At 41.7% G+C, this 26,502-nt stretch overlaps 1 protein-coding gene across 3 annotated transcripts in view; it reads left to right on the top strand.

Moving 5' to 3' along the window:
* LOC106577441 (adhesion G protein-coupled receptor B3) overlaps positions 1–26,502 on the top strand; it is a 350,410-nt gene that overhangs the window by 266,641 nt on the left and 57,267 nt on the right. For all 3 annotated transcript variants that reach the window (XM_082978585.1, XM_082978578.1, XM_082978573.1), the window contains 3 exons: positions 8,797–8,923; positions 11,881–11,984; positions 13,661–13,763. In XM_082978585.1, the coding sequence (XP_082834711.1) occupies positions 8,797–8,923; positions 11,881–11,984; positions 13,661–13,763 (334 nt within the window). The remainder of the gene's footprint in view (positions 1–8,796; positions 8,924–11,880; positions 11,985–13,660; positions 13,764–26,502) is intronic.

Below are 26,502 nucleotides of genomic sequence, written 5' to 3'. Positions count from 1 at the left end.
GAAATTATTAATACAGACCCTGTTCTGTGTGGGTTAAGTGCATCATTAACTGTCTGTGATTGGCTGATGAAACGTTGGTTATACGTGTGGTCAAGGAGCCGTGGTCTGAATGGTGCTGTCCACTACCAAGGCACCTGACTCTGTCACGCTATTAGAAGGGATATCATGTCTGATGGCAGAGTATTTATCAAGACGAGTCCCAAATGCCATTTGGAATGCACACTTAGTACTCATCAAAACCAGACCATCTATGTGGCATGCATTCTCCCCTCCCCTTCTCGTGTGCATTGTATATGCATACAGATCTTAATTTGATCACCCTGATGCAGGAGAAATTTCATGCAATGTAGGAAATGTATAACGTCTAATGTATTTGAGGTTTAAAAAGGTTTGTAATTTCCATTTTGAAATGTCAGACTTGATTTTCCCTTACGAAAATATTAATTCATTATTATCCACATAATAATTCAAATTTCCTGTTGCAGCAGGATTATTTTCAGCCTCCAGCAAACTGGTTTAAATTAAGATCCTACATCTGTATGTCCACTATGGTCATTGTTTTGTATGTAGTATTTTATTAGGATCCCTATTAGCCAGTGCTAAAGCAGTAGATACTCTTCCTGGGGTCCACACAAAACATGAAACATGACATAATACAGAACATGAGTAGACAAGAACACCAGAGGGACAGAACTACATACATTTAAGCAAGAACACACACTTTCATACATGGATGCCTTCATAATCATGTGATTCATACTGGACTGAATGTAAGTGCAACACACCAACATGGAAACAAGGAGGTGGGTTGCAAATAGGCTGACACACCAGGATCGAACCCAGGTCTGTAGTGATGCCTCTAGCACTGTATTGCAGTGACTTAGCACGCTGCGCCCCTCAGGATCCCAACTTTGTTTCGCTAAATTCCCCTGACGTGAATAAATCGATATTGTTTCTATAGTTACCACCCATAATGGGTATCCTGGGGTAAAGTATTGCATTTGCCAGCCACTATGGGTTTCATTAGGTAAAATGCACCGTTCATGAACATGAAATAACTAGGCCTTGTTACAGTCTATCGCCCATAACGAGTTAGCTGAGATATAGTGTAACTTGTTATAGTCTACCTACCATGGAGAGTTAGCTGAGGTGCAACGGGTTGCAGTGTACCACCCATGGAGGGTTAGCCGAGGTGCAATGGGTTGCAGTGTACCACCAATGAATGGTTATTAGAGGTGCAACGGGTTGCAGTCTACCACCCATGAAGGGTTATCTGAGGTGCAACGGGTTGCAGTCTACCACCCATGAAGGGTTATCTGAGGTATAGTCCGAGGCTTTGGACCTGCTCATTAAATGAAGAAAGACCTGCTGAATATAAAGCCAGAATCAGATGGGAGTTTCACTAAAGGTCCTCGCTTCCCACTGAGGCTCTCACATCAGCCACCGTGATCAGAGTTAACAGATGTGAACGTAGAACTCTTGAATCGTGTGGAGTTTCCTCCCTCTAAAGTTTCAACTTTATGGTTTCCACCTCAGCAACTTGTCTTACATTTGCACCTTCATTCCCCTACATCACATTCACATCCAGCAGCATTCACCAGTCACGCGTTATAGCGAATATTGAAATATAAAACAATATAGTGTCACGTTTGTCGTAGGAAGGAGCGGACCAAAGTGCAGCGTGATTATCGTTCCACATTTTTATTGAACTGTGAAACTATGCGATACATATAAATAAACTGAATAACAAAACAACAAACCATGACGCAGAGGTGAAACATACACTACCTCAAAGACAATCTCCCACAAACCCAGGTGAAAAGAAACCCTACTTAAGTATGATCTCCAATTAGAGACAACGAGGACCAGCTGCCTCTAATTGGAAATCATCCCAAACAAAACCCAAGATAGAAATACAAAACTAGAACCTAGCAACATAGAAAAACTAGACTAGAACACCCACCTGTCACGCCCTGACCTACTCTACCATAGAAAATAACAGCTTTCTATGGTCAGGACGTGACATATAGTCACTTACTCTAGGCCTATCTGCTAATTGGTATGTACTGTACGTATGCCATCTGTATATGTTTACTATGTGCTCTGAAAACAGAAGCAGACTGCTCATCCCCTATCTAAGTGATATACCCCTAACATAACTCCTCCTCCTGCTGCTCCTCTTCTTCCTCCATTTCCTCTCCTCTCATATGCTCTCTTCTTCTCCTGCTCTCTCCTTCTCCTCCTCCTCTCTCTCACCTCAGACTCATGTTTTGAGGTGAGTGGAAAGACTAATTACATGTCAAAATATCATTGGACTAGCCAAATATAATTAGCAACAGCAGAGTTGTGTCTCCTGGATGTTAAGTACAGGAGAAATGACTTTGGACACACTTTGCCAATTTCTCTAATTTCGGCCATAAGTGGAAGCTGTAAAGCGTGATGACAGTGTCAGCCATCTCAAATGTACTTCTGTGTTAGCTACCTTAAGTGAGGAGACCTTGTGCAATGTTACTGCTAAATACCTGATTAAAAGGATTTGATATCTCTTTGACTGTATCCCAAATGGCACCCTATTCCCTATATAGTGCACTACTTTTCTCCACAGCCCTATGGGCACCCTGGTGAAATGTAGTGAACTACAACAGTTTGTGACTGTGTCCTGTGTCTTGGTTAGTGATTGTTGCCAGACTAGTAGGACTTCCAGGATGTGGAGCAGACAGATATGAGCTTGAATAATGTTCTCATATAGTATTAGATGAGAACATTCAGTAGTTAATGAATTTCAAGGGGGATTAAACTGGGGCACAGACATCTTCAAAATTGTTCATGTGGGCCGTATTTTATTAATTGACAGCTCTAACTGACTCACAATTAAATGAAAGTTGTAGTCTTGTATGATGCAATTCCATTATTCAGGGTACATAAATACCTCCTATACAATCCCCTATACATACATGTAAAACATGGAAATGGTATGTTATTTTACATGTTATAAACCTTGTAAGACATTATGCAGGCTTATACAAGCTTGTAACAAGTTATAAAGCATTATAGATACAAGTAAAGTGGTACCCAAAGTACATTTCTCTACACCCCTTCAGTGTCTGAGTACATTACTTCGTCCTAAATGCCACCCTATTGCCTATATAGTGCACATAGGGAATAGGATGCCATTTGGGACACGTCTTCTACCCCTTACAGTCATGACTAGTGTTACCCTGGGCCATGTTAGGAGTCATTTGAGAAAGAGTCATGGACAACCTTGATGTCAGCAAGGACTTACCAACACATTCATGATGACCTTGTGTAATTTTTCCCCATCTGACTGGTTGATCTATAGGGACAGCAGAGCCATAACATTTGAATGAATTATATTAGTAAAATAATGATGGTTTGACTGTATCACAATAATGTGTGGGTCAGTGCACAGCTATTTATACTGTTGGTCATATTATGCAGATGAATCTGCTCCCACTCTCCTACATTAACTGAATCAGTTTACATTTAAACACTAACTGAATCAGTTTACATTTAAACACTAACTTAATTTTTTTATTTATTTCACCTTTATTTAACCAGGTAGGCAAGTTGAGAACAAGTTCTCATTTACAATTGCGACCTGGCCAAGATAAAGCAAAGCTGTTCGACAACATACAACAACACAGAGTTACACATGGACTAAAACAAATATACAGTCAATAATACAGTAGAAAAATAAGTCTATGTACAATGTGAGCAAATGAGGTGAGATAAGGGAGGTAAAGGCAAAAAAAGTCCATGGTGGCAAAGTAAATACAATATAGCAAGTAAAACACTGGAATGGTAGATTTGTAGTAGAAGAAAGCGCAAAGTAGAAATAGAGATAATGGGGTGTAAAGGAGCAAAATAAAATAAATAAAATAAATAAATACAGTAGGGGAAGAGGTAGTTGTTTGGGCTAAATTATAGATGGGCTATGTACAGGTGCGGTGATCTGTGAGCTGCTCTGACAGCTGGTGCTTAAAGCTAGTGAGGAGATAACTGTTTCCAGTTTCAGAGATTTTTGTAGTTCGTTCCAGTCATTGGCAGCAGAGAACTGGAAAGAGAGATGGCCAAAGGAGGAATTGGCTTTGGGGGTGACCAGAGAGATATACCTGCTGGAGCGCGTGCTACAGGTGGGTGCTGCTATGGTGACCAGTAAGCGGAGATAAGGGGGGACTTTACCTAGCAGGGTCCTGTAGATGACCTGGAGCCAGTGAGTTTGGCGACAATTATGAAGCGAAGGCCAGCCAACGAGAGCGTACAGGTCGCAGTGGTGGGTAGTATATGGGGCTTTGGTGACAAAACGGATGGCACTGTGATAGACTGCATCCAGTTTGTTGAGTAGGGTATTGGAGGCTATTTTGTAAATGACATCGCCAAAGTCGAGGATCAGTAGGATGGTCAGTTTTATGAGGGTATGTTTGGCAGCATGAGTGAAGGCTGCTTTGTTGCGAAATAGGAAGCCAATTCTTGATTTAACTTTGGATTGGAGATGTTTGATGTGAGTCTGGAAGGAGAGTTTACAGTCTAACCAGACACCTAGGTATTTGTAGTTGTCCACATATTGTAAGTCAGAACCGTCCAGAGTAGTGATGCAGGACAGGCGGGCAGGTGCAGGCAGCGATTGGTTGAAGAGCATGCATTCAGTTTTACTTGTATTTAGGAGCAGTTGGAGGCCACGGAAGGAGAGTTGTATGGCATTGAAGCTCGTCTGGAGGGTTGTTAACACAGTGTCCAAAGAAGGGCCAGAAGTATACAGAATGGTGTCGTCTGCGTAGAGGTGGATCAGAGACTCAACAGCAGCAAGAGCGACATCATTGATGTATACAGAGAAAAGAGTTGGCCCAAGAATTGAACCCTGTGGCACCCCCATAGAGACTGCCAGAGGTCCGGACAACAGGCCCTCCGATTTGACACACTGAACTCTCAGAGAAGTAGTTGGTGAACCAGGCGAGGCAATCATTTCAGAAACCAAGGCTATTGAGCCTGCCGATGAGGATGTGGTGATTGCAGAGTCGAAAGCTTTGGCCAGGTCAATGAAAACAGCAGCACAGTATTGTTTCTTATCGATGGCGGTTACGATATCGTTTAGGACCATGAGCGTGGCTGAGGTGCACCCATGACCAGCTCTGAAACCAGATTGCATAGCGGAGAAGGTGCGGTGGGATTCGAAATGGTCGGTAATCTGTTTGTTGACTTGGCTTTCGAAGCAATTTGGGTCAAGAGTGTCCCCTCTAAAATGAATCAGTTTACATTTAAACACTAACTGAATCAGTTTACATTAAAACATTAACTGAATCAGTTTACATTTAAACACTAACTGAATCAATTTACATTAAAACATTAACTGAATGAGTTTACATTTAAACACTAAGTTTACATTAAAATATTAACTGAATCAGTTTACATTTAAACACTAACTGAATCAGTTTACATTTAAACACTAACTGAATCAGTTTACATTTAAATATTAAATGAATCAGTTTGCATTAAACATTACTGAATCACTTTACATTTAAACATGAACTGAATAATTTTACAATAAAACATTAACTGAATCAGTTTACATTAAAACATTAACAGAATAATTTTACATTTAAACATTAACTGAATCAGTTTACATTAAAAACATTAACTGAATCAGTTTACATTTAAACATTAATTGAATCAGTTAACATTTAAATATGAAATTAATCAGTTTACATTAAAACATTAACTGAATCAGTTCACATTAAAAACATTCTGAATCAGTTTACATTTAAACATGAACTGAATCAGTTTACAATAAAACATTAACTTAATCAGTTTACATTAAAACATTAACTGAATCAGTTTACATTAAAACATTAACTGAATCAGTTCACATTAAAACATTAACTGAATCGGTTTACATTAAAACATTAACTGAATCAGTTTATATTAAAACATTAACTGAATCAGTTTACATTTAAACATGAACTGAATCAGTTTACAATAAAACATTAAAGTAATCAGTTTACATTAAAACATTAACTGAATCAGTTTACATTAAACATGAACTGAATCAGTTTACATTAAAACATGAACTGAATCAGTTCACAGTTTACATTTAACCATGAACTGAATCAGTTTACAATAAATGTCACGTCCTGACCATAGTAAGATGTTATTTTCTATGGTAGAGTAGGTCAGGGCGTGACAGGGGGTGTTTTGTGTTTTTCTATGTTTTGTAGTTCTATGTTTAGGTTCTAGTTTTCTATTTCTATGTTGTTGTTTTTTGGGATGAACTCCAATTAGAGGCAGCTGGTCCTCGTTGTTTCTAATTGGAGATCATACTTAAGTAGGGTTTTTTTTCCCACCTGTGTTTGTGGGTAGTTGTCTTGTGTTTAGTTTTCTGTACCTGACAGAACTGTTGGCTGTTTGTTATTTTATCTTTAGTGTTCTGAGTTAAAATAAATATTCATCATGAGCACTCAACACGCTGCGCTTTGGTCCCCTCTCTACGACAGCCGTTACAAGAAAACATTAACTTCATCAGTTTACATTAAAATGATAACTGAATCAGTTCACATTAAAAACATTACTGAATCAGTTTACATTTAAACATGAACTGAATCAGTTTACAATAAAACATGAACTGAAACAGTTTACATTTAAACACTAACTGCCTTTGACTCAGTTATGAGTAGGCCTATCCTCCATAGAGATGACTTGGCAACCTGTTGAGTGCATCCTATGTCTTCGTTGTGAAAAGCTGGTTTACACATGGACATATATATATTTTAAATGTAACGAATTGCACATCAAATCAGCTCATTTAATTTATCTTCAATATTGGCAATTATACCCGTCCCCCGGCCTCAAGCGCGCAGTCATCTCTGACTTCTGCATGCAGTGCGCTGTGCTGGTTACAGGCGGTGAGCTTGAATACTGGTAGGCTACTTTTGTCTCTCTCTGTTATGGACAGAAAAGGGGGCAATTCGAGTGTTTGTTAGTAAGAGGGAGATGTCACCAGCAGAACAAACTTAAATCATGAAAAACAATTTTTGACAGCATAGCTAACTAGCTAGCTAGCTAGCTAACCAGCAGATTTACCTCATAATTCGCTATGATCAGCTAATAGCCACTATTTTCCGTATTTCACTCATCTGTTTCTAGTTAGTCGCTAAAGTCGTCTCCAGGCTCGAATTGTTTGTTTGACAGCAAGCGAGCTGGCAGATGGACGAGATTAGTTAGTAACCTACTACTAGGAATCACTGGCATTAACTTTCTTACAATAACTGAACAATGTGTTGTAAATAGGCCAATGCTATAGAGACAGTTTGTATATTATGAGACAGTTTGTATATTATGAGACAGTTTGTATATTATGAGACAGTTTGTATATTATGAGACAGTTTGTATATTATGAATTTCGAGTTATGAATATTAATTAAGAAAGTAGATTTTTAGGGGGTTGCCACTTTTTCAATTTGAGCACCTGCCCCCTCAAAGGTCTGCGTGCACTGCCCTGGTGTGTGTGTGTGTGTGTGTGTGTGTGTGTGTGTGTGTGTGTCGGTGTGTCGGTGTGTGTGTGAGGGGATGAAGTGAGGGATTTCATTTACTTACCTTGTTCCTTTCTCATTAAATAATTGTTGCTGGGTGAATAATTTACTTTTCAGCCTATACATTGAAGGATGTTTATAAAAAGATTGCACACATCTAGGTGTTTTTTCTTTTTCATAAAATAACACAAAACATTTTTATTTCACACGGGACATAAAGTTATGTACTTATGTGCCATTTGTTGTCCTTACATTCTTTGTGAAGGTTCGAAGTGAGATGGAGATTTAGGCTACTGGCAGTAAATAGAAGAAACGTGCTTTCCTTTCCTTTCCTCTCCTCTCTATAATTTTACCTGCTATGAGGAGGGGGAGACCGGGAAACGGGCAGCTACCATCCGCGCCGTTTCCGTGGGGTGGAGTACCATTGGTTATGCAATCCTTTTTCCTGAACAGTTTTGCCTACGTTGAACAATACCAATGCTTGCGTTCGGAAATGTTTTAAATACCTTGAACAAATGATAAAGAGCGCAACAGATGTCATCCTAGGAAAATATCAATCCTAGGAAAATATATCCCTATTTTGTAACCTGTGAGCCAACCTCCCTCACCGCTGTTGCAGCAGCAGAGAGGAGCGGAGTATCAATCTCAGGCTGTCCACGGTTTCCAGGGTGACATGTTCCCGTAGGAAACATAAAAACCCCGCTAATTAGAATAGTTCATGAAAAAATATCAACCGAAAAAGAAAGCGACAGTAGCCTAGTAATAATAATAGCCTAAGCATTGACAACGGAAGACAAGAGAACAACAAAATCGTTCCGGAAGATAACCCAGACGCGCTCAATAGGCTATCGCCTAAAGACATACCGGTAAAGAGGATAGTTTCTCTAGAAAAACGTAGAAAAATTGATATGTAGCCTAAGGTTTTTGAAAGCAATTGTTGCGTTTAACAGCCTATAGAGGAATTTAATCAATCAGCACCACCCACGTTTGGACAGCTCCCTTCGTCCCCTCCTTTCTCTCCCTCTCCCTCTCTCAACCTTTTTTCTTCTCCCGGTCGAGCTAAATGCTTATTGTAGCCTGGCGAAATTGCGTGTTGCTACCACTTCCCTATTCGCATTGAGATTTCCGTTATTAGTTTATACAGATTCAATGTTACACTATTAAAGGTTTCATCCGTTCAGATTTGTCCAATCCTGGTGAAAGTGAGAGAGCGCTGGAATTAATGAAACGATCGCATCTCTTCTTCTTGCAGGAACGATTCTTGGGGAACCTGGTCGAGTAAAGGATGTAAAACCGTACTTACCGATGCATCCCATACAAAATGCTTATGTGATCGTGTATCTACCTTCGCCATTTTGGCACAGCAACCAAGAGAAATAGTAAGTAGTGGGATTTTTGTTCTATTCATTTATGGATTAATGCAAAGGAGGGTGCTAGAATGTGCTTCATTGCTTTGCTTTGGTTGGAATTTCAATCGATGTGTTTGTTTCGCCATAATCAGGGGTCCTTCTCTTGTTTAGTGTAGCCTATAGGAGAAGGTGAGTCTCTTTTGATGAATCTCAGTCTGGATCTGCTGTCTAGATGATTTTGATAATGCTCTGCATTGGTGAGCTTGACTGGCTTTGGTGTGTGTGTGTGTGTGTGTGTGTGTGTGTGTGTGTGGTTACACAGGCCAGTGCATGTTGTTGACTGACTTTAGCCTACAGGTTGTGTATTGGCTCTGCTCATCAATTCATATTCAAATATTACATGTATTGATATAGGTGTTCAATGAGAAGTGTCATGTTATCTTCCAAAAGATTACCGTCACATAATGAACTGGGTCTAATTAGATTGTTTACCATGTCATATTCTGTTTTTTATTTCAAATATTAGCTAGGCTCACATTCCTGTTTGTTACTGATTTATGTGACAGGTAACAGTGCCAGTGATTTGCAACATTATGTTATAAGAGGAGAATAAAAAGGATGAGGGATCGGGGCCCTCACGACTGACTGCCACGTGTGAAATCATATCTGTTGCTCAGCAGTTCCACCATTACTCAAATGTTGTGACTGGAATAGAGAAAAGTGTGATCTGTGGGAATGATAGCATTGTGTTCCCCTCTAGCAGCAGTGCACCAGGTTAATAACTCTGATCAGGGCCTTGCCCTGCCCATGTCACAATGACTGGTGGTCTGTGGGAGGGGGCTGGGAAAGATAAGCTATGGCGGCATCCCAAATGGCACCCTATTCCCTATTTAGTGCACTACTTTTGACCACAGCCCTATGAGCCCTGGTCAAAGGTAGGTCACTAAATAGGGAATAGGGTTCATTTGGGACACATCCTATATCAAGTGGAATCCTGGGATAGGCTTGGTGTTAGTTAAGAGGCAGTAACAGTAGATTAAATAAACATGGATGTTATTTGATTGGCATTGGTAGATTGTCAGCTTTATTACATTAGGAGAGGCTCCTACTCATTTCAATCTTATAAATTACTTCTGTATGTAATTCTAAGCACTATTCTATGGAGTGTGTGTGTGTAATTCTCAGTGGTGGGGAAAGTACCCAATTGCCATAATTCAGTAAAAGATACCTTAATATAAAATTACTCAAGTAAAAGTGAAAGTCACCTAGTAAAATACTACTTGAGTAAAAGTCTAAAAGTATTTGCTTTTAAATATACTTAAGTATCAAAAGTAAATGTAATTAAAAAATATATACTTAAGTATCAAAAGTAAAAGTATAACTATAAATCATTTCAAATTGCTAATATTAAGGAAACCAGATGGCACAGTTTCCTTGTTTTTTCAATGTACGGCTAGCCAGAGGTACAACATGCAGATAACATTTACAAACCAAGCCTTTGTGTTTAGTGAGTCTGCCAGATCAGAGGCAGTAGGCATGACCAGGGATGTTCTCTTGATAAGTGTGTGAATTGGACCATGTTCCTGTCCTGCTAAGCATTCTAAATGTAACTAGTACTTTTGGGTGTCAGAGAAAATGTATGGAGTAAAAAGTACATTCTTTTCTTTAGGAATGTAGTGAAGTAAAAGTAAAAGTTGTCCAAAAAAATAAATAGTAAAGTAAAGTACAGAGACCTCCAAGAACTTCTTAAATAGTACTTTAAAGTATTTTTACTTAAGTACTTTACACCACTGGTAATTCTATGCTCTATTCTGTGGAGTCTCTATGTAATTCTGTCACATAGCCTCTGATGTGATGTCTTTTTTACACCTCAATGTCAATCAGTGAAAATGGTCTCTTTTCTTCATAGGACTCTCTTTTTTCTCTCTTGATTCAATATTCATGAATATGTGATTAATACAGGGACATATGATTACACTGTAGAGGAGAGATGTATGGGGAATGGGTCGTTTTATTAGGGTTTTATTTCGAGACGTAGAGTAGACACTGCAATCACGATCTTGAGATGAATGGTTAGTTAAGAAAGCAACAGATTTTTTTAGATGACATTAATCACCAATGCTATCAAACTCAGGACTAATAAAAACTGCAAAGCGCACACACACACACGGGCATTCACATGCACACAAACACACTGGCTCCCCTCCTCTCCCCAATCCAGTTTGTATTGGCGTTGGTCAAACCATTCAATACAGAACATCTCAAAATGGCCTACCTGTTGTGATGTTTTGATTGGTTTGTTTTACAGTTCGATTCGTGGTTTAAGATTTAATAACATCAACTGATTGGTCTATTTTCCAGTCAGTGGCTGATAATTATTAAATTTTTTTAGTACTTTTACCCCTTTATCGTGATATCCAATTGGTAGTTAGTCTTGTCCCGTCGCTGCAACTCCCCTACGGACGAGAGCCATGCGTCCTCCGAAACACAAGCCTGCCAAGGCGCACTGCCTCTTGACACACTGCTCGCTTAACCCGGAAGCCAGCCGCACCAATGTGTCGGAGAAAACACTGTCCAGCTGGCGACTGAAGTCATCTTGCAGGCGCCCGGCCCGCCACAAGGAGTCACTAGAGCATGATGGGACAAGGAAATCCCGGCCGGCCAAACCCTCCCCTAACCCGGACAATGCTGGGCCAATTGTGCGCCGCCTCATGGGTCTCCCGGCCATGGCCGGCTGTGACACATCCTGGGATCGAACCTGATGCGATGCGATGCAGTGCCTTAGACCGCTGCGCAACTCGGGAGGCCCAGTGGCTGATATTTTAACACCAACCCAAAGCAGCTATAATAAGTGTTTTGATTGTGAAGCTTCAATAACACCAACTGATTGGTCCGTTTTCCAGTGTGATTGGTTTTGATTAGTGTGTCTGAGGCTTTAGCACCAACCCAAAGCAGGTGTAATATCTACTTCCTTCTGTCTCCTACAGACCATGGAGTACTCAGCGGTCCCCTCTGTGACTTTGATCATTGGCTGTGGTCTATCCTGTCTCGCCTTGATCCTGTTGCTAGTGGTCTATGCTATTCTATGGAGGTGAGTACAACCATTGTTATTTTATTGTTGCTCTTTTATTTTTTACTTTAGTTTATTTAGTAAATATTTTTCTTAACTCTTATTTTTCGAATTTAAGGGTTTGTAAGTAAGCATTTCACGGTAAGGTTGTATTTCACCTGTTGTATTCGACACGTGACAAATATCATTTGATTTGATTTGAATTGTATGTCTATGCAATATGCTAACTGGCCATATGGATGGCCATAACAGGGAATGATAATACAGCAATAACAAGCTTTTAATAGTAAGCATGTATGATTCATAGATATCCTTAATATACAGACATAACAAACATACATAACATTGTTTGTCTATTTCTGATTCATATCCGTGAGAGTATCCTACACTATCACATGACTTGGTCACCAAATTGGTGCCAAATATACCTTTGTTTAGGCCTAGTAGTAATGGCCTAGTAGTAGTGGCCTAGTTGTAATGGCCTAGTAGTAATGGCCTAGTAGTAGTAGCCTAGTAGTAATGGCCTAGTAGTATTGGCCTTGTAGTAATGGCCTAGTAGTAGTGGCCTGGTAGTAATGACCTAGTAGTAATGGCCTGGTGGTAATGGCCTAGTAGTAGTGGCCTGGTAGTAATGGCCTGGTAGTAATGGCCTGGTGGTAATGGCCTAGTAGTAATGGCCTAGTAGTAATGGCCTGGTAGTAATGGCCTAGTAGTAATGGCCTAGTAGTAATGGCCTAGTAGTAGTGGCCTAGTAGTAATGGCCTAGTAGTAGTGGCCTAGTAGTAGTGGCCTAGTAGTAATGGCCTAGTAGTAATGGCCTAGTAGTAGTGGCCTAGTAGTAATGGCCTAGTAGTAGTGGCCTAGTAGTAGTGGCCTGGTAGTAATGGCCTGGTAGTAGTGGCCTAGTAGTAATGGCCTAGTAGTAGTGGCCTAGTAGTAATGGCCTAGTAGTAATGGCCTAGTAGTAGTGGCCTAGTAGTAATGGCCTAGTAGTAGTGGCCTGCTAGTAATGGTCTGGTAGTAATGGCCTAGTAGTAGTGGCCTGGTAGTAATGGTCTGGTAGTAGTGGCCTGGTAGTAATGGCCTGGTAGTAATGGCCTAGTAGTAAGGGCCTAGTAGTAGTGGCCTGGTAGTAATGGCCTGGTAGTAATGGCCTGGTGGTAATGGCTTAGTAGTAGTGGCCTAATAGTAATGGCCTAGTAGTAATGGCCTGGTAGTAGTGGCCTAGTAGTAGTGGCCTAGTAGTAATGGCCTAGTAGTAATGGCCTAGTCGTAGTGGCCTAGTAGTAATGGCCTAGTAGTAATGGCCTAATAGTAATGGCCTGGTAATAATGGCCTGGTAGTAATGGCCTGGTGGTAATGGCCTAGTAGTAGTGGCCTAGTAGTAATGGCCTAGTAGTAATGGCCTAGTAGTAATGGCCTAGTAGTAGTGGCCTAGTAGTAATGGCCTAGTAGTAATGGCCTGGTGGTAATGGCCTAGTAGTAGTGGCCTAGTAGTAATGGCCTAGTAGTAGTGGCCTAGTAGTAGTGGCCTAGTAGTAGTGGCCTAGTAGTAATGGCCTAGTAGTAATGGCCTAATAGTAATGGCCTAGTAGTAATGTCCTAGTAGTAATGGAAGATTGTTGATTGGTGATTGTTGTGCTGTTGTGTTGATTGTCATTTTTCATTTGTTGATCCAGTACTTCCCGTTATTCCAGATATATCCGGTCTGAGCGGTCCATCATCCTAATCAACTTCTGCCTGTCAATCATCTCCTCCAACCTCCTCATCCTGGTTGGACAGACACAGACACACAATGCGGTAAGATTCCATTTTCTACTGCAGGCACTTTAACTGCTTTACTCAAACACACGACTCACAATGCAGGTTGTGTTTATATGTTGCATTGGAAGAGACATACCTGTACATACAGGCAATTCATGCACTTTAACATGCTTTAATCAACAACAGACACACTGTGGTACATTAAATGTCTATTTATCTTGTTGGCAAGTGTACAAGCTTTACTCAACCACAGTAGCTGTTTAACCACTGTACTGATACTCACTGTAGTTTAACCACTCTACTGATACTCACTGTAGTTTAACCACTCTGCTGATACTCACTGTAGTTTAACCACTCTACTGATACTCACTGTAGTTTAACCACTCTACTGATACTCACTGTAGTTTAACCACTCTACTGATACTCACTGTAGTTTAACCACTCTACTGATACGCACTGTAGTTTAACCACTCTACTGATACGCACTGTAGTTTAACCACTCTACTGATACTCACTGTAGTTTAACCACTCTGCTGATACTCACTGTAGTTTAACCACTCTACTGATACTCACTGTAGTTTAACCACTCTACTGATACTCACTGTAGTTTAACCACTCTACTGATACTCACTGTAGTTTAACCACTCTACTGATACTCACTGTAGTTTAACCACTCTACTGATACGCACTGTAGTTTAACCACTCTACTGATACTCACTGTAGTTTAACCACTCTACTGATACTCACTGTAGTTTAACCACTCTACTGATACTCACTGTAGTTTAACCACTCTACTGATACTCACTGTAGTTTAACCACTCTACTGATACTCACTGTAGTTTAACCACTCTACTGATACTCACTGTAGTTTAACCACTCTACTGATACTCACTGTAGTTTAACCACTCTGCTGATACTCACTGTAGTTTAACCACTCTACTGATACTCACTGTAGTTTAACCACTCTACTGATACTCACTGTAGTTTAACCACTCTACTGATACTCACTGTAGTTTAACCACTCTACTGATACTCACTGTAGTTTAACCACTCTACTGATACTCACTGTAGTTTAACCACTAAACTGATACTCACTGTAGTTTAACCACTCTACTGATACTCACTGTAGTTTAACCACTCTACTGATACTCACTGTAGTTTAACCACTCTACTGATACTCACTGTAGTTTAACCACTCTACTGATACTCACTGTAGTTTAACCACTCTACTGATACTCACTGCTGTTTAACCACTCTACTGATACTCACTGTAGTGGAACTCTTGAGTTTGTAGGTCAACATTGCGAGGTTATTACTGTATGCAACAAAGACTTCCAAATGATGTTAATGTTTACATTATTAGGCTCCCGAGTGGCGCAGCGGTCTAAGGCACTGTATCTCAGTGCAAGAGGTGTCACTACAGTCCCTGGTTTGAATCCAGGCTGTATCACATCTGGCCGTGATTGGGATTCCCATAGGGCGGTGCACAATTGTCCCAGCGTCGTCCGGGTTTGGCCGGTGTAGGCCGTCATTGTAAATAAGAATTTACACCCCCCAAAAAATGTATTGGCAGTCAAAAGCTTTGACTTAGATTTCTACCCCCAGATAAACAACAGAAATGCACATGCTGACAGCAGACGTATTGACAGGCTGATTGATAGGCTGGTCTGTGTGACAGGGTGGCCCACATTAGCCCATTTCGGTCTAAAACTGTGAATTGCATTTTGTTAGTGCCACATTTGACATTATTGGTGTATATTTCACAAGGCATATCAATGTTTTAGCGACAATCCTGGTAAACCATATAAAACACTTTCCCATAGGAACTAGTATTACTATCAGAGAGAACAAAGATTATTCTGCTTCATCATGCCAATGTTTTCCTCTAAAGGAGGAGTTGATGTTAAAACAACCAATGAGGTAATAACTGTAGGCTGATGGAGAGATTGTTCCGTTCTCTGTCTGTGTATATCTGGAGCTCAGGTTATCCAGTGCTGTGTTCACAAGCTATTTATAGGCTGTGTTTCTGCACCTCGTCAAAATATGGCCCCCTTATGGATTCAGGGGATATTTTGACAACTGTGAAGCCTGGGTGTTATTCAGTCTAGCTGTCTCTCTGTGTTTTCTAATGAGTACTGTAAATATGCTACCTTACCTCAATGTTTTCTCAGCAGGAGTACTGTAAATATGTTACCTACCTCTGTGCTTTCTAATGAGGAGTACTGTAAATATGCTACCTTACCTCAGTGTTTTCTCAGCAGGAGTACTGTAAATATGTTACCTTAGCTCTGTGTTTTCTAATGAGGAGTACTGTAAATATGTTACCTACATCTGTGTTTTCTAATGAGGAGTACTGTAAATATGTTACCTACCTCTGTGTTTTCTAGTTAGGGGTACTGTACATATTTGACCTACCTCTGTGTTTTCTAGTTAGGTCAAATATGTACAGTACCCCTATCTCTGTTGTAATCTCTAGTGGACAGACTACATCTGACCAAATGACTCAAGGTTTATGTTCTGAGCTTTGACACCTCCTATGTTTCATGTTAATATATATAAAATATTACATTTAGCAGATGCTTGTATCCAAATCGATTTACAGAACAGTGAGTGCATATGTTTAGAGTGGGAATCGAACTCACAACCCTGGTGTTTCTAGCACTATGCTCTAACTGAGCCACACAGGAACTGGACCTGTTACAACCAGATCACCGACAGATCATCTCCATGTCTCTTTATCTAAATCCCAGCTCAAAGCTATTGTACTTCAGATGATGGCAAAGTACTGGCTGGTTGCCCCCGTTGTGGGTTAGTTACCTATCTGGACCAGATGCCTAGCACAGTTGTAGGGGCCCTTAGTTAGCTACCTATCAGAACTATATGCCTAGCACAGTTGTAGGTGCCCTGAGTTAGCTACCTATCAGGACTATCTGCCTAGCATAGTTGTAGGGGCCCTTAGTTAACTACCTACCAGGACTATCTGCCTAGCACAGTTGTAGGGGCCCTTAGTTAACTACCTACCAGGACTATCTGCCTAGCACAGTTGTAGGGGCCCTTAGTTAGCTACCTATCTGGACCAGATGCCTAGCACAGTTGTAGGGGCCCTGAGGTAGCTACCTATCTGGAGATGCCTACAACAGTTGTAGGGGTCCTGAGTTAGCTACCTATCTGGAGATGCCTACAACAGTTGTAGGGGTCCTGAGTTAGCTACCTATCTGGAGATGCCTACAACAGTTGTAGGGGTCCTGAGTTAGCTACCTATCTGGAGATGCCTACAACAGTTGTAGGGGTCCTGAGTTAGCTACCTATCTGGAGATGCCTACAACAGTTGTAGGGGCCCTGAGTTAGCTACCTATCTGGAGATGCCTACAACAGTTGTAGGGGTCCTGAGGTAGCTACCTATCTGGACTAGATGCCTACAACAGTTGTAGGGGTCCTGAGTTAGCTACCTATCTGGAGATGCCTACAACAGTTGTAGGGGCCCTGAGTTAGCTACCTATCTGGAGATGCCTACAACAGTTGTAGGGGCCCTGAGTTAGCTACCTATCTGGAGATGCCTACAAAAGTTGTAGGGGTCCTGAGGTAGCTACCTATCTGGAGATGCCTACAACAGTTGTAGGGGTCCTGAGTTAGCTACCTATCTGGAGATGCCTACAACAGTTGTAGGGGTCCTGAGTTAGCTACCTCTCTGGAGATGCCTACAACAGTTGTAGGGGTCCTGAGTTAGCTACCTATCTGGAGATGCCTACAACAGTTGTAGGGGCCCTTAGTTAGCTACCTATCTGGAGATGCCTACAACAGTTGTAGGGGCCCTGAGTTAGCTACCTATCTGGAGATGCCTACAACAGTTGTAGGGGCCCTGAGTTAGCTACCTATCTGGACTAGATGCCTACAACAGTTGTAGGGGTCCTGAGTTAGCTACCTATCTGGAGATGCCTACAACAGTTGTAGGGGTCCTGAGTTAGCTACCTATCTGGAGATGCCTACAACAGTTGTAGGGGTCCTGAGTTAGCTACCTATCTGGAGATGCCTACAACAGTTGTAGGGGCCCTTAGTTAGCTACCTATCTGGAGATGCCTACAACAGTTGTAGGGGTCCTGAGTTAGCTACCTATCTGGAGATGCCTACAACAGTTGTAGGGGTCCTGAGTTAGCTACCTATCTGGAGATGCCTACAACAGTTGTAGGGGCCCTGAGTTAGCTACCTATCTGGAGATGCCTACAACAGTTGTAAGGGCCCTGAGTTAGCTACTTATCTGGAGATGCCTACAACAGTTGTAGGGGTCCTGAGTTAGCTACCTATCTGGAGATGCCTACAACAGTTGTAGGGGCCCTGAGTTAGCTACCTATCTGGAGATGCCTACAACAGTTGTAGGGGCCCTGAGTTAGCTACCTATCTGGAGATGCCTACAACAGTTGTAGGGGCCCTTAGTTAGCTACCTATCTGGAGATGCCTACAACAGTTGTAGGGGTCCTGAGTTAGCTACCTATCTGGAGATGCCTACAACAGTTGTAGGGGTCCTGAGTTAGCTACCTTAGCTGCCTCTAATTGGAGATCATCTACAAACAAAACCCCAACATAGAAATACAAAACTAGACCCTGACAACATAGAAATAGAAAACATAGAAGAAAAAAACCTGTCACGCCCTGACCTACTCTACCATAGAAATGAACATCTTTCTATGGTCAGGACGTGACAAATGCACACATTTTTTGTATTTAGACGAGGTGTTGTTTTTAAGTCAGACAGCATGCGTTTCAGCACTTCTTTTTACCCTTGCTGCAGTTTCATCCAATATGATACCTTTTTACCTTGAACCCTTTCATCTGAGATGGTAAACTCAGACTATGCTTCGTTGGCATGGAGACCATGAAAAGGATCTTGCATCGCAATTAAGGGAGAAGGACCATAAAGAAGATTAAAAATGCGTCCCAAATGGCACCCTATTCCCTATACAGTGCACTACTTTGACAAATGCTTAAAGGACTCTGGTCTAAAGTAATGCCCTATATAGAGAATAGGATGCCATTTGGGACTCCACCCTAAATAATGGCCACAGAAAGGACAATCAAATCACTCCCCAATGAAATAAGGATGCTGTTTCTACGGCTATAGATTCAGGGGAATGACGCAGCAATCATTAATGAGGGGCCATAGGATAGCCGTGTGTGTCTGTGTGTGTGTGTGTGTGTGTGTATGTTTAGCCTTTAAGAGCTCCTAGACAGGGATATGTAGGATGCAGCAACAGAGGGTTATTCCACACAAAGTCGCTATCCCAAATGACACACTGTACCCTACATAGTGCACAAAAGTGATGCACTAAATAGGGAATAGGGTGTCATTTGTGACACACACTAGGAGACATGATGCAGGGTTCTTTCAAACTCCCTAATGAAGTTATAGAAGCACCCTCCCTGGAAGTAACCACTCACATTGATGTATTTGTATTTATTATGGATCCCCATTAGTTCCTGCCAAAGCAGCGGATACTCTTCTTATGGATGCCTATTAGTTACTGCCAAGGCAGCAGCTACTCTTCCTGGGGTTTATTATGGATCCCCATTAGTTCCTGCCAAGGCAGCAGCTACTCTTCCTGGGGCTTATTATGGATGCCTATTAGTTACTGCCAAGGCAGCAGCTACTCTTCCTGGGGTTTATTATGGAGCCCCATTAGTTCCTGCCAAGGCAGCAGCTACTCTTCCTGGGGTTTATTATGGATACCTATTAGTAACTGCCAAGGCAGCAGCTACTCTTCCTGGGGTTTATTATGGATACCTATTAGTAACTGCCAAGGCAGCAGCTACTCTTCCTGGGGTTTATTATGGATACCTATTAGTTCCTGCCAAGGCAGCAGCTACTCTTCCTGGGGTTTATTATGGAGCCCCATTAGTTCCTGCCAAGGCAGCAGCTACTCTTCCTGGGGTTTATTATGGATACCTATTAGTAACTGCCAAGGCAGCAGCTACTCTTCCTGGGGTTTATTATGGATACCTATTAGTAACTGCCAAGGCAGCAGCTACTCTTCCTGGGGTTTATTATGGATACCTATTAGTTCCTGCCAAGGCAGCGGCTACTCTTCCTGGGGTTTATTATGGATCTCCATTAGTTCCTGCCAATGCAGCAGCTACTCTTCCTGGGGTTTATTATGGATCCCCATTAGTTCCTGCCATTGCAGCAACTTCTCTGCCTGGGTTTATTATGGATCCCCATTAGTTCCTGCCAAGGCAGCGGATACTATTCCTTGGAACCAGCTAAATTAAGGCAATTATATACAATTAAAACATTTCTCAACAGATTAAGTGTGTCCCTCAGGCCTCTACTACCACATAAAATCCATGTGTATGTATGTTATGTGTGTCTATGCACAGTCCCCACTGTTCCATTTTTATCTGTTACTTGATGTGGAATAGAGTTCCATGTAGTCATGGCTCTATGTAGTACTGCACACCTCTCATAGTCTGTTCAGGACTTGGGGATTGTGAAGAGACCTCTGGTGGCATATGCATGGGTGTCTGAGCTGTGTGCCAGTTGTTTAAATAGACAGCTCAGTGTATTCAACACTTTTCATTTCAGTAGACACTCTTATCTAGAGCGACTTACAGTAGTGAGTACATACATTTTCATACTGGTCCCCCGTGGGAATCGAACCCACAAACCTGGCATGGCAAGCACCATGGTCTAACAACTGAGCTACACCGGACTTCTTACAATTACAAGTAGTGATGAAGTCCCTCTCTCCTCTACTTTGAGCCAAGAGCGCTTGACATGCATATTATTAATGTTAGCTCTCTATGTACATTTACACGACTGGACAGTAGTTCTGGGCCAATTGTAATTTTCCTAAGTCCCTCTTTGTGGTATCTGACCACACGACTGGACAGTAATCCAGGTGTGACAAAACTAGGGCCTGTAGGACTTGCCTTGTTGATAGTGTTGTTAAGAAGGCAGAGTAGCGCTTTATTATGGACAGACCTCTCCCCATCTTAGCTACTGTTGTATCAATATGTGTTGACCATGACAGTTTACAATCCAGGGTTACTCCAAGCAGTTTAGTCTCCTCAACTTGCTCAATTTCCACGTTAGTTAATTGAAATATTTAGTTGAGGTTTAGGGTTTAGTGAATGATTAGTCCCATGTACAATGCTTTAGGTTTTTGAAATATTTAGGACTAACTTATTTTTTGCCACCCTAATAAATTGATGGAAGTGAATATTTGTATATTTTGATAGATTGATAACTAAATAAATTAAAGGAGTGCTCCTGCTTAAAATATATTTCTTACATTTCTTAGGAAGGATTTCACCAGTAATGGGTTAGTATACGTTGAGATTTTAGAGGTTTCCATACAATGGAGTGGAAAATGAAGCCTTTAACCCAAATTGTAATGTATTATTCAATGTATGAAAGTTGTATGGCTTTAGGCTTTTAAATTATACAAACAGATCAGAGATACATCTGAAGAAGATGAATGGCTAAATGAAAATGTAACTGACTATTTAAGATACGAACTGCCAACTTTCACAATACAGGAGACTTCTTCTACTAGTGCTCTGATTGTACACAATAACAGTATCCCACTTGCTGCTTTCAAATAACACACTGATCAGGCTTATCATAGTTGTTCTTGAGTCCTGTAATACAAACAAGTGGTTTATCTAAAAGACGAGTTTGGCACATAGTGGGTTGTCATTGACTGCGTAAGCTGCCCACACAGATGTCATTCTCAGTGTGTTGGCAGAGTCACAGAATGACACATTTGCCTATCACTCTACAGACATTTTAATTTTACAGGCATATCCATGGGAACCCAGGGCAAACACAGCAGCCATTTCAGTGAAGAGGTGTAGCCTGGTTCAGGTCAGAAAGAGCATGGTAGAAGTATTTATCATTCCCAATATATGGATTCTGAAATATATTATTTAAGTATTGTTTTATATACAGTACAAGTCAAAAGTTTGGACACACCTACTCATTTTCTTTATTTTTACTATTTTCTTCATTGTAGAATAATAGTGAAGACATCAAAACTATGAAATAACACATATGGAATCATGTTGTAACCCCAAAAGTGTTCATCAAATCAAAATATATTTATATTTTAGATTCTTCAAAGTAGCCACCCTTTGCCTTGACCACTTTGCACACAATATTCACATATGGATGTTTTATTTAAATCTAGATTGATGTGTATTTTATTGATATAGGACAGGAATCACATTGTTTTCTGCTTGTTCATTGTCAGATAATTACATTATTAGTCATGCTTTAAGTTCAGAATGCTTTTAAGTGTGACTTTTTCTAAAAGTCTAGATAGGGGGTGGTCGATGTGATGTCCCAGGTAACCCAGAGGTCCCTACATTAGGCCTATTTCATTCATCAGTAGTGTCTTTTACTCCATTCATTACACCAGTCCCATCCATCACTGGTAAGCATGTAGTCCCTTCCATAATTTGTAACCATGTGGTCCCTTCGATCATTGGTAACCATGTGGTCCCTTCCATCATTGGTAACCATGTAGTCCCTTCCATCATTGGTAACCATGTGGTCCCTTCCATCATTGGTAACCATGTGGTCCCTTCCATCATTGGTAACCATGTGGTCCCTTCCATCATTGGTAACCATGTAGTCCCTTCCATCATTGGTAACCGTGTGGTCCCTTCCATCATTGGTAACCATGTGGTCCCTTCCATCATTGGTAACCATGTGGTCCCTTCCATCATTGGTAGCCATGTAGTCCCTTCCATCATTGGTAACCATGTGGTCCCTTCCATCATTGGTAAGCATGTAGTCCCTTCGGTCATTGGTAACCATGTGGTCCCTAAGATCATTGGTAACCATGTGGTCCCTAAGATCATTGGTAACCATGTGGTCCCTTTGATCATTGGTAACCATGTAGTCCCTTCGATCATTGGTAAGCATGTAGTCCCTTCAGTCATTGGTAACCATCATTGGAAAACAGGCCCCCCATGTTCTTTTATTTATTTGTACTTTTTCATATATTAATGAAATCTGTTAGCTAGTGGCTAGCATCACAGCTCTATCTGCCTTGTTGTTAGCTAGTGGCTAGCATCACAGCTCTATCTGCCTTGTTGTTAGCTAGTGGCTAGCATCACAGCTCTATCTGCCTTGTTGTTAGCTAGTGGCTAGCATCACAGCTCTACCTGCCTTGTTGTTAGCTAGTGGCTAGCATCACAGCTCTGACTGCCTTGTTGTTAGCTAGTGGTTAGCATCACAGCCCAGAGTACCTTGTTGATAGCTAGGGGCTAGCTTCACAGCCCAGAGTACCTTGTTGATAGCTAGTGGCTAGCATCACAGCTCTGTCTGCCTTGTTGTTAGCTAGTGGCTAGCATCACAGCTTTATCTGCCTTGTTGTTAGCTAGTGGCTAGCATCACAGCTCTATCTGCCTTGTTGTTAGCTAGTGGCTAGCATCACAGCTCTAGCTGCCTTGTTGTTAGCTAGTGGCTAGCATCACAGCTCTGTCTGCCTTGTTGATAGCTAGGGGCTAGCATCACAGCCCAGAGTACCTTGTTGATAGCTAGGGGCTAGCATCACAGCTCTGAATGCCTTGTTGATAGCTAGGGGCTAGCATCACAGCTGAGACATCCTATTCCAAGGCAATGGGATGTGTGGAGCCTCAGGCCCAGAAGTAATGTTAAGTTGATTTGAAGGCTTGTCACTTTTAATCAGATCCTTTGTCAGCCTGTTCCTATATTATGTCCAGAAACACAGTACACAGCACGAAAAGTACTCTTACAGTTCATGGAATTTTCACCCAGCATTACAATACATCCACTCAGCATACCTTTAACAACATGGATGTCCATTCTTAGCATACGTCTAACAACATGGACATCTACTCTTAGCAGACACGACTTACAGGAGCAATTAAGTGCCTTGCCCAATGGCACATCAACAGCTCTTGGATTCAAACCAGCAGCCTTTTGGTTATAGGCCCAACCCTCTTAACCACTAGGCTACCTGGACATCTACTCTTAGAATACGTCTAACAACATTGACGTTTACTCTTAGAATACATCTAACAACATGGACATATACTCTTAGCATGTGTTTAACAACATCTACAGTACATCCCCTCTGGATGCCAAACATGCATATAGATGGATGGTTTAAGTTTCAAGTTCACATATCAGGTTTTTGCCAAGTGTAATGAATACATTGGCAATCTTACTGGCCCAAGCTCTCACTATAAAAAAACAATAACAACAGCGAGAAATATAAACCATTCTTTCTACAACAACAGATATCCCAAAACGTCAGTCATAGACTTACTGGAAACGATTCTTCAGCTACTGTGCTTCACAACTCCTTCTCTTCTTTGATTTTCCAAAAAGGACTTAAAAAGCTTTGATGAAAGCAGACGTTTGGTAGATTCATCCATCCCTGGTGGCCTTGCCCTGTTACACAAGGATAGACACTGGCAGTATGCCCAATGGTACCCTATTTCCTTTATAGTGCGCTAATTTTGACCATGCTGCCCCATCGGGCTCTAGTCAAAAGTAGTGCTCTATATAGGGAATAGGGTGGCATTGTGGGATGCAGCCACTGTGCTGCACTCCTAAACCCTGAAGCTTTGCAGTTCTGACTCACAGATTTCTCTCCAAACCCCTTTTCATAAGAGACGATATCTGAGGGTTTAGCATCTGATTATAACCACTAGACTAGAGTACATGGCCTGGCCTGTGGACAGTGCACAACATTTTTATCACCCTGTGTGTGTGTGTGTGTGTGTGTGTGTGTGTGTGTGTGTGTGTGTGTGTGTGTGTGTGTGTGTGTGTGTGTGTGTGTGTGTGCGTGTGTGCGTGTGTGCGTGCGTGCGTGCGTGCGTGCGTAAACCTAACGTCCTGTCAGGCTACCAATGCCAAGGCTCCATCCTCTATCAGCACCAATAGAGAATTACTGTTACACTAGAACTGCATCCAAAATGCCACCCTGTTCCCTATATAGTCCCCTACTTTCAACCAGAGCCCTATGGGCCTTGGTCAAATGTACACTATATAGGTCAGTGGTTCCCAACAGCACACATTTGTGTTGCAGCCCCGGACAAACAAACCTGATTCAAGTCATTGAGGGCCTGATGATTAGTTGACAAGTTGAATCAGGTGTGATTGTTCAGGGCTACAATAAAACTATACTGTTGGGGTTACTGGAGGACCGGAGTTGGGAACCATTGATATAGGGAATAGGGTGGCATTTGAGATGCATCCCAATTCCTGATCAACACACTTCCTATATCCTGTATCTGTCCTCTCTCCATGGTGCTGGAGCTAAGGCTAACAGGGGATGGGCTTATTATTAGCTCTCCCTCCAACACACTTCCTGTATCTGTCCTCTCTCCATTGTGCTGGAGCTGAGGCTAACAGGGGATGGGCTTATTATTAGCTCTCTCTAGTTCTCTTTCTCTCTCCCTCTTTCTCTCCGTTCTCCTTCTGTCTCCCATTTCTCTTTTTCTCTCAACTCTGTCTCTTTCTCTGTCTCTTCTCTCTCTCTTTCTCTCTCCTTCTTTCTCTCCATTCTTCTTCTGTCTCTCATTTCTCTCTTTCACCTCTCTCTTTCTCTGTCTCTTCTCTCTCGTTCTCTTTCTCTCTCCCTCTTTCTCTCCGTTTTCCTTCTGTCTCCCATTTCTCTCTTTCTCTCACCTCTGTCTCTTTCTCTGTCTATTCTCTCTCTCTCTTTCGCTCTCTCTTTCTCTCTCCTTCTTTCTCTCCCTTCTCCTTCTGTCTCCCATTTCTCTATTTCTCTCACCTCTGTCTCTTTCTCTGTCTCTTCTCTCCATTTTCCTTGCTTCCTCCTCTCCCTTTCTCTCTTTCTCTCTCTCCTTTCTCTCTCTCTCTCCCTCTATCTTTCTTTCTGCCATTCGTTGTAATAATATTTGTGTAATATTTCTATGCTGTGAGTCATAAAGGACAAAGAGGCAGCATGTTTGAGTGCTATGCTAACAGGGAGGAGGATAACATGGTTCCTGTGTGGGTTTAATTGCCCCGACGCTGCCTTGCTGTCTCACTCTACCTCCATTTTATCCTCCTTCCCTCATTCTCTCTCTCCTGCGAGGCGCCGGTACGCTTTGCTGTGCTCTGCTGTGCTGTGGTGCGTAATTGGCTTCACTGTTTATGGATTCAGGCTTGCTTCATTGTCTAATAGAAATCATCGCTTTGTTGTTGTGCAGCCGATGTCTTTTGGGATCAGGGCAGTGAGAGAGAGACTGGGTATCAAATGGCACCTTTTCCCTATATATTGTGCTACTTCCCTTTATAAGTAGTGCACTTATAAAGAGAATAGGGTGCAATTTGGTTTGCAGACAGAGTCAGGGATGTAGTGTCACCTTTCCACCTGCAGTTTGCCTAACTAGCTGTCTAGCTGTGTTTTCTGTTTCTTTCCCCTCTCTCTCTCTCTCTCTCTCTCTCTCTCTCTCTCTCTCTCTCTCTCTCTCTCTCTCTCTCTCTCTCTCTCTCTCTCTCTCTCTCTCTCTCTCTCTCTCTCCTCTCTCTCTCTCTATTTGCTTGGCTTGTTTAATGACGAGCATAGAGACAAATTAACAGAGGACAGAGGGCGGTAAGAGAGGGAGCTAGCTAGCTGTTGGGTCCCACCACCTTGTTCAATTTACAGCTCATTAGTACTGACAAAGAATGTATCCCAAATGGCACACTAATCTCAATAGTGCACTACTTTTGACCAGGGCCCTATGGGTAGTGCACTACTTTTGACCAGGGCCCTATGGGTAGTGCACTACTTTTGACCAGGGCCCAATGGGTAGT

Source organism: Salmo salar, chromosome 01, assembly GCF_965601325.2.
Source record: "Salmo salar chromosome 01, fSalSal1, whole genome shotgun sequence".
Taxonomy (NCBI): domain Eukaryota; kingdom Metazoa; phylum Chordata; class Actinopteri; order Salmoniformes; family Salmonidae; genus Salmo; species Salmo salar.
This window is presented reverse-complemented; position numbering and strand designations above follow the sequence as displayed.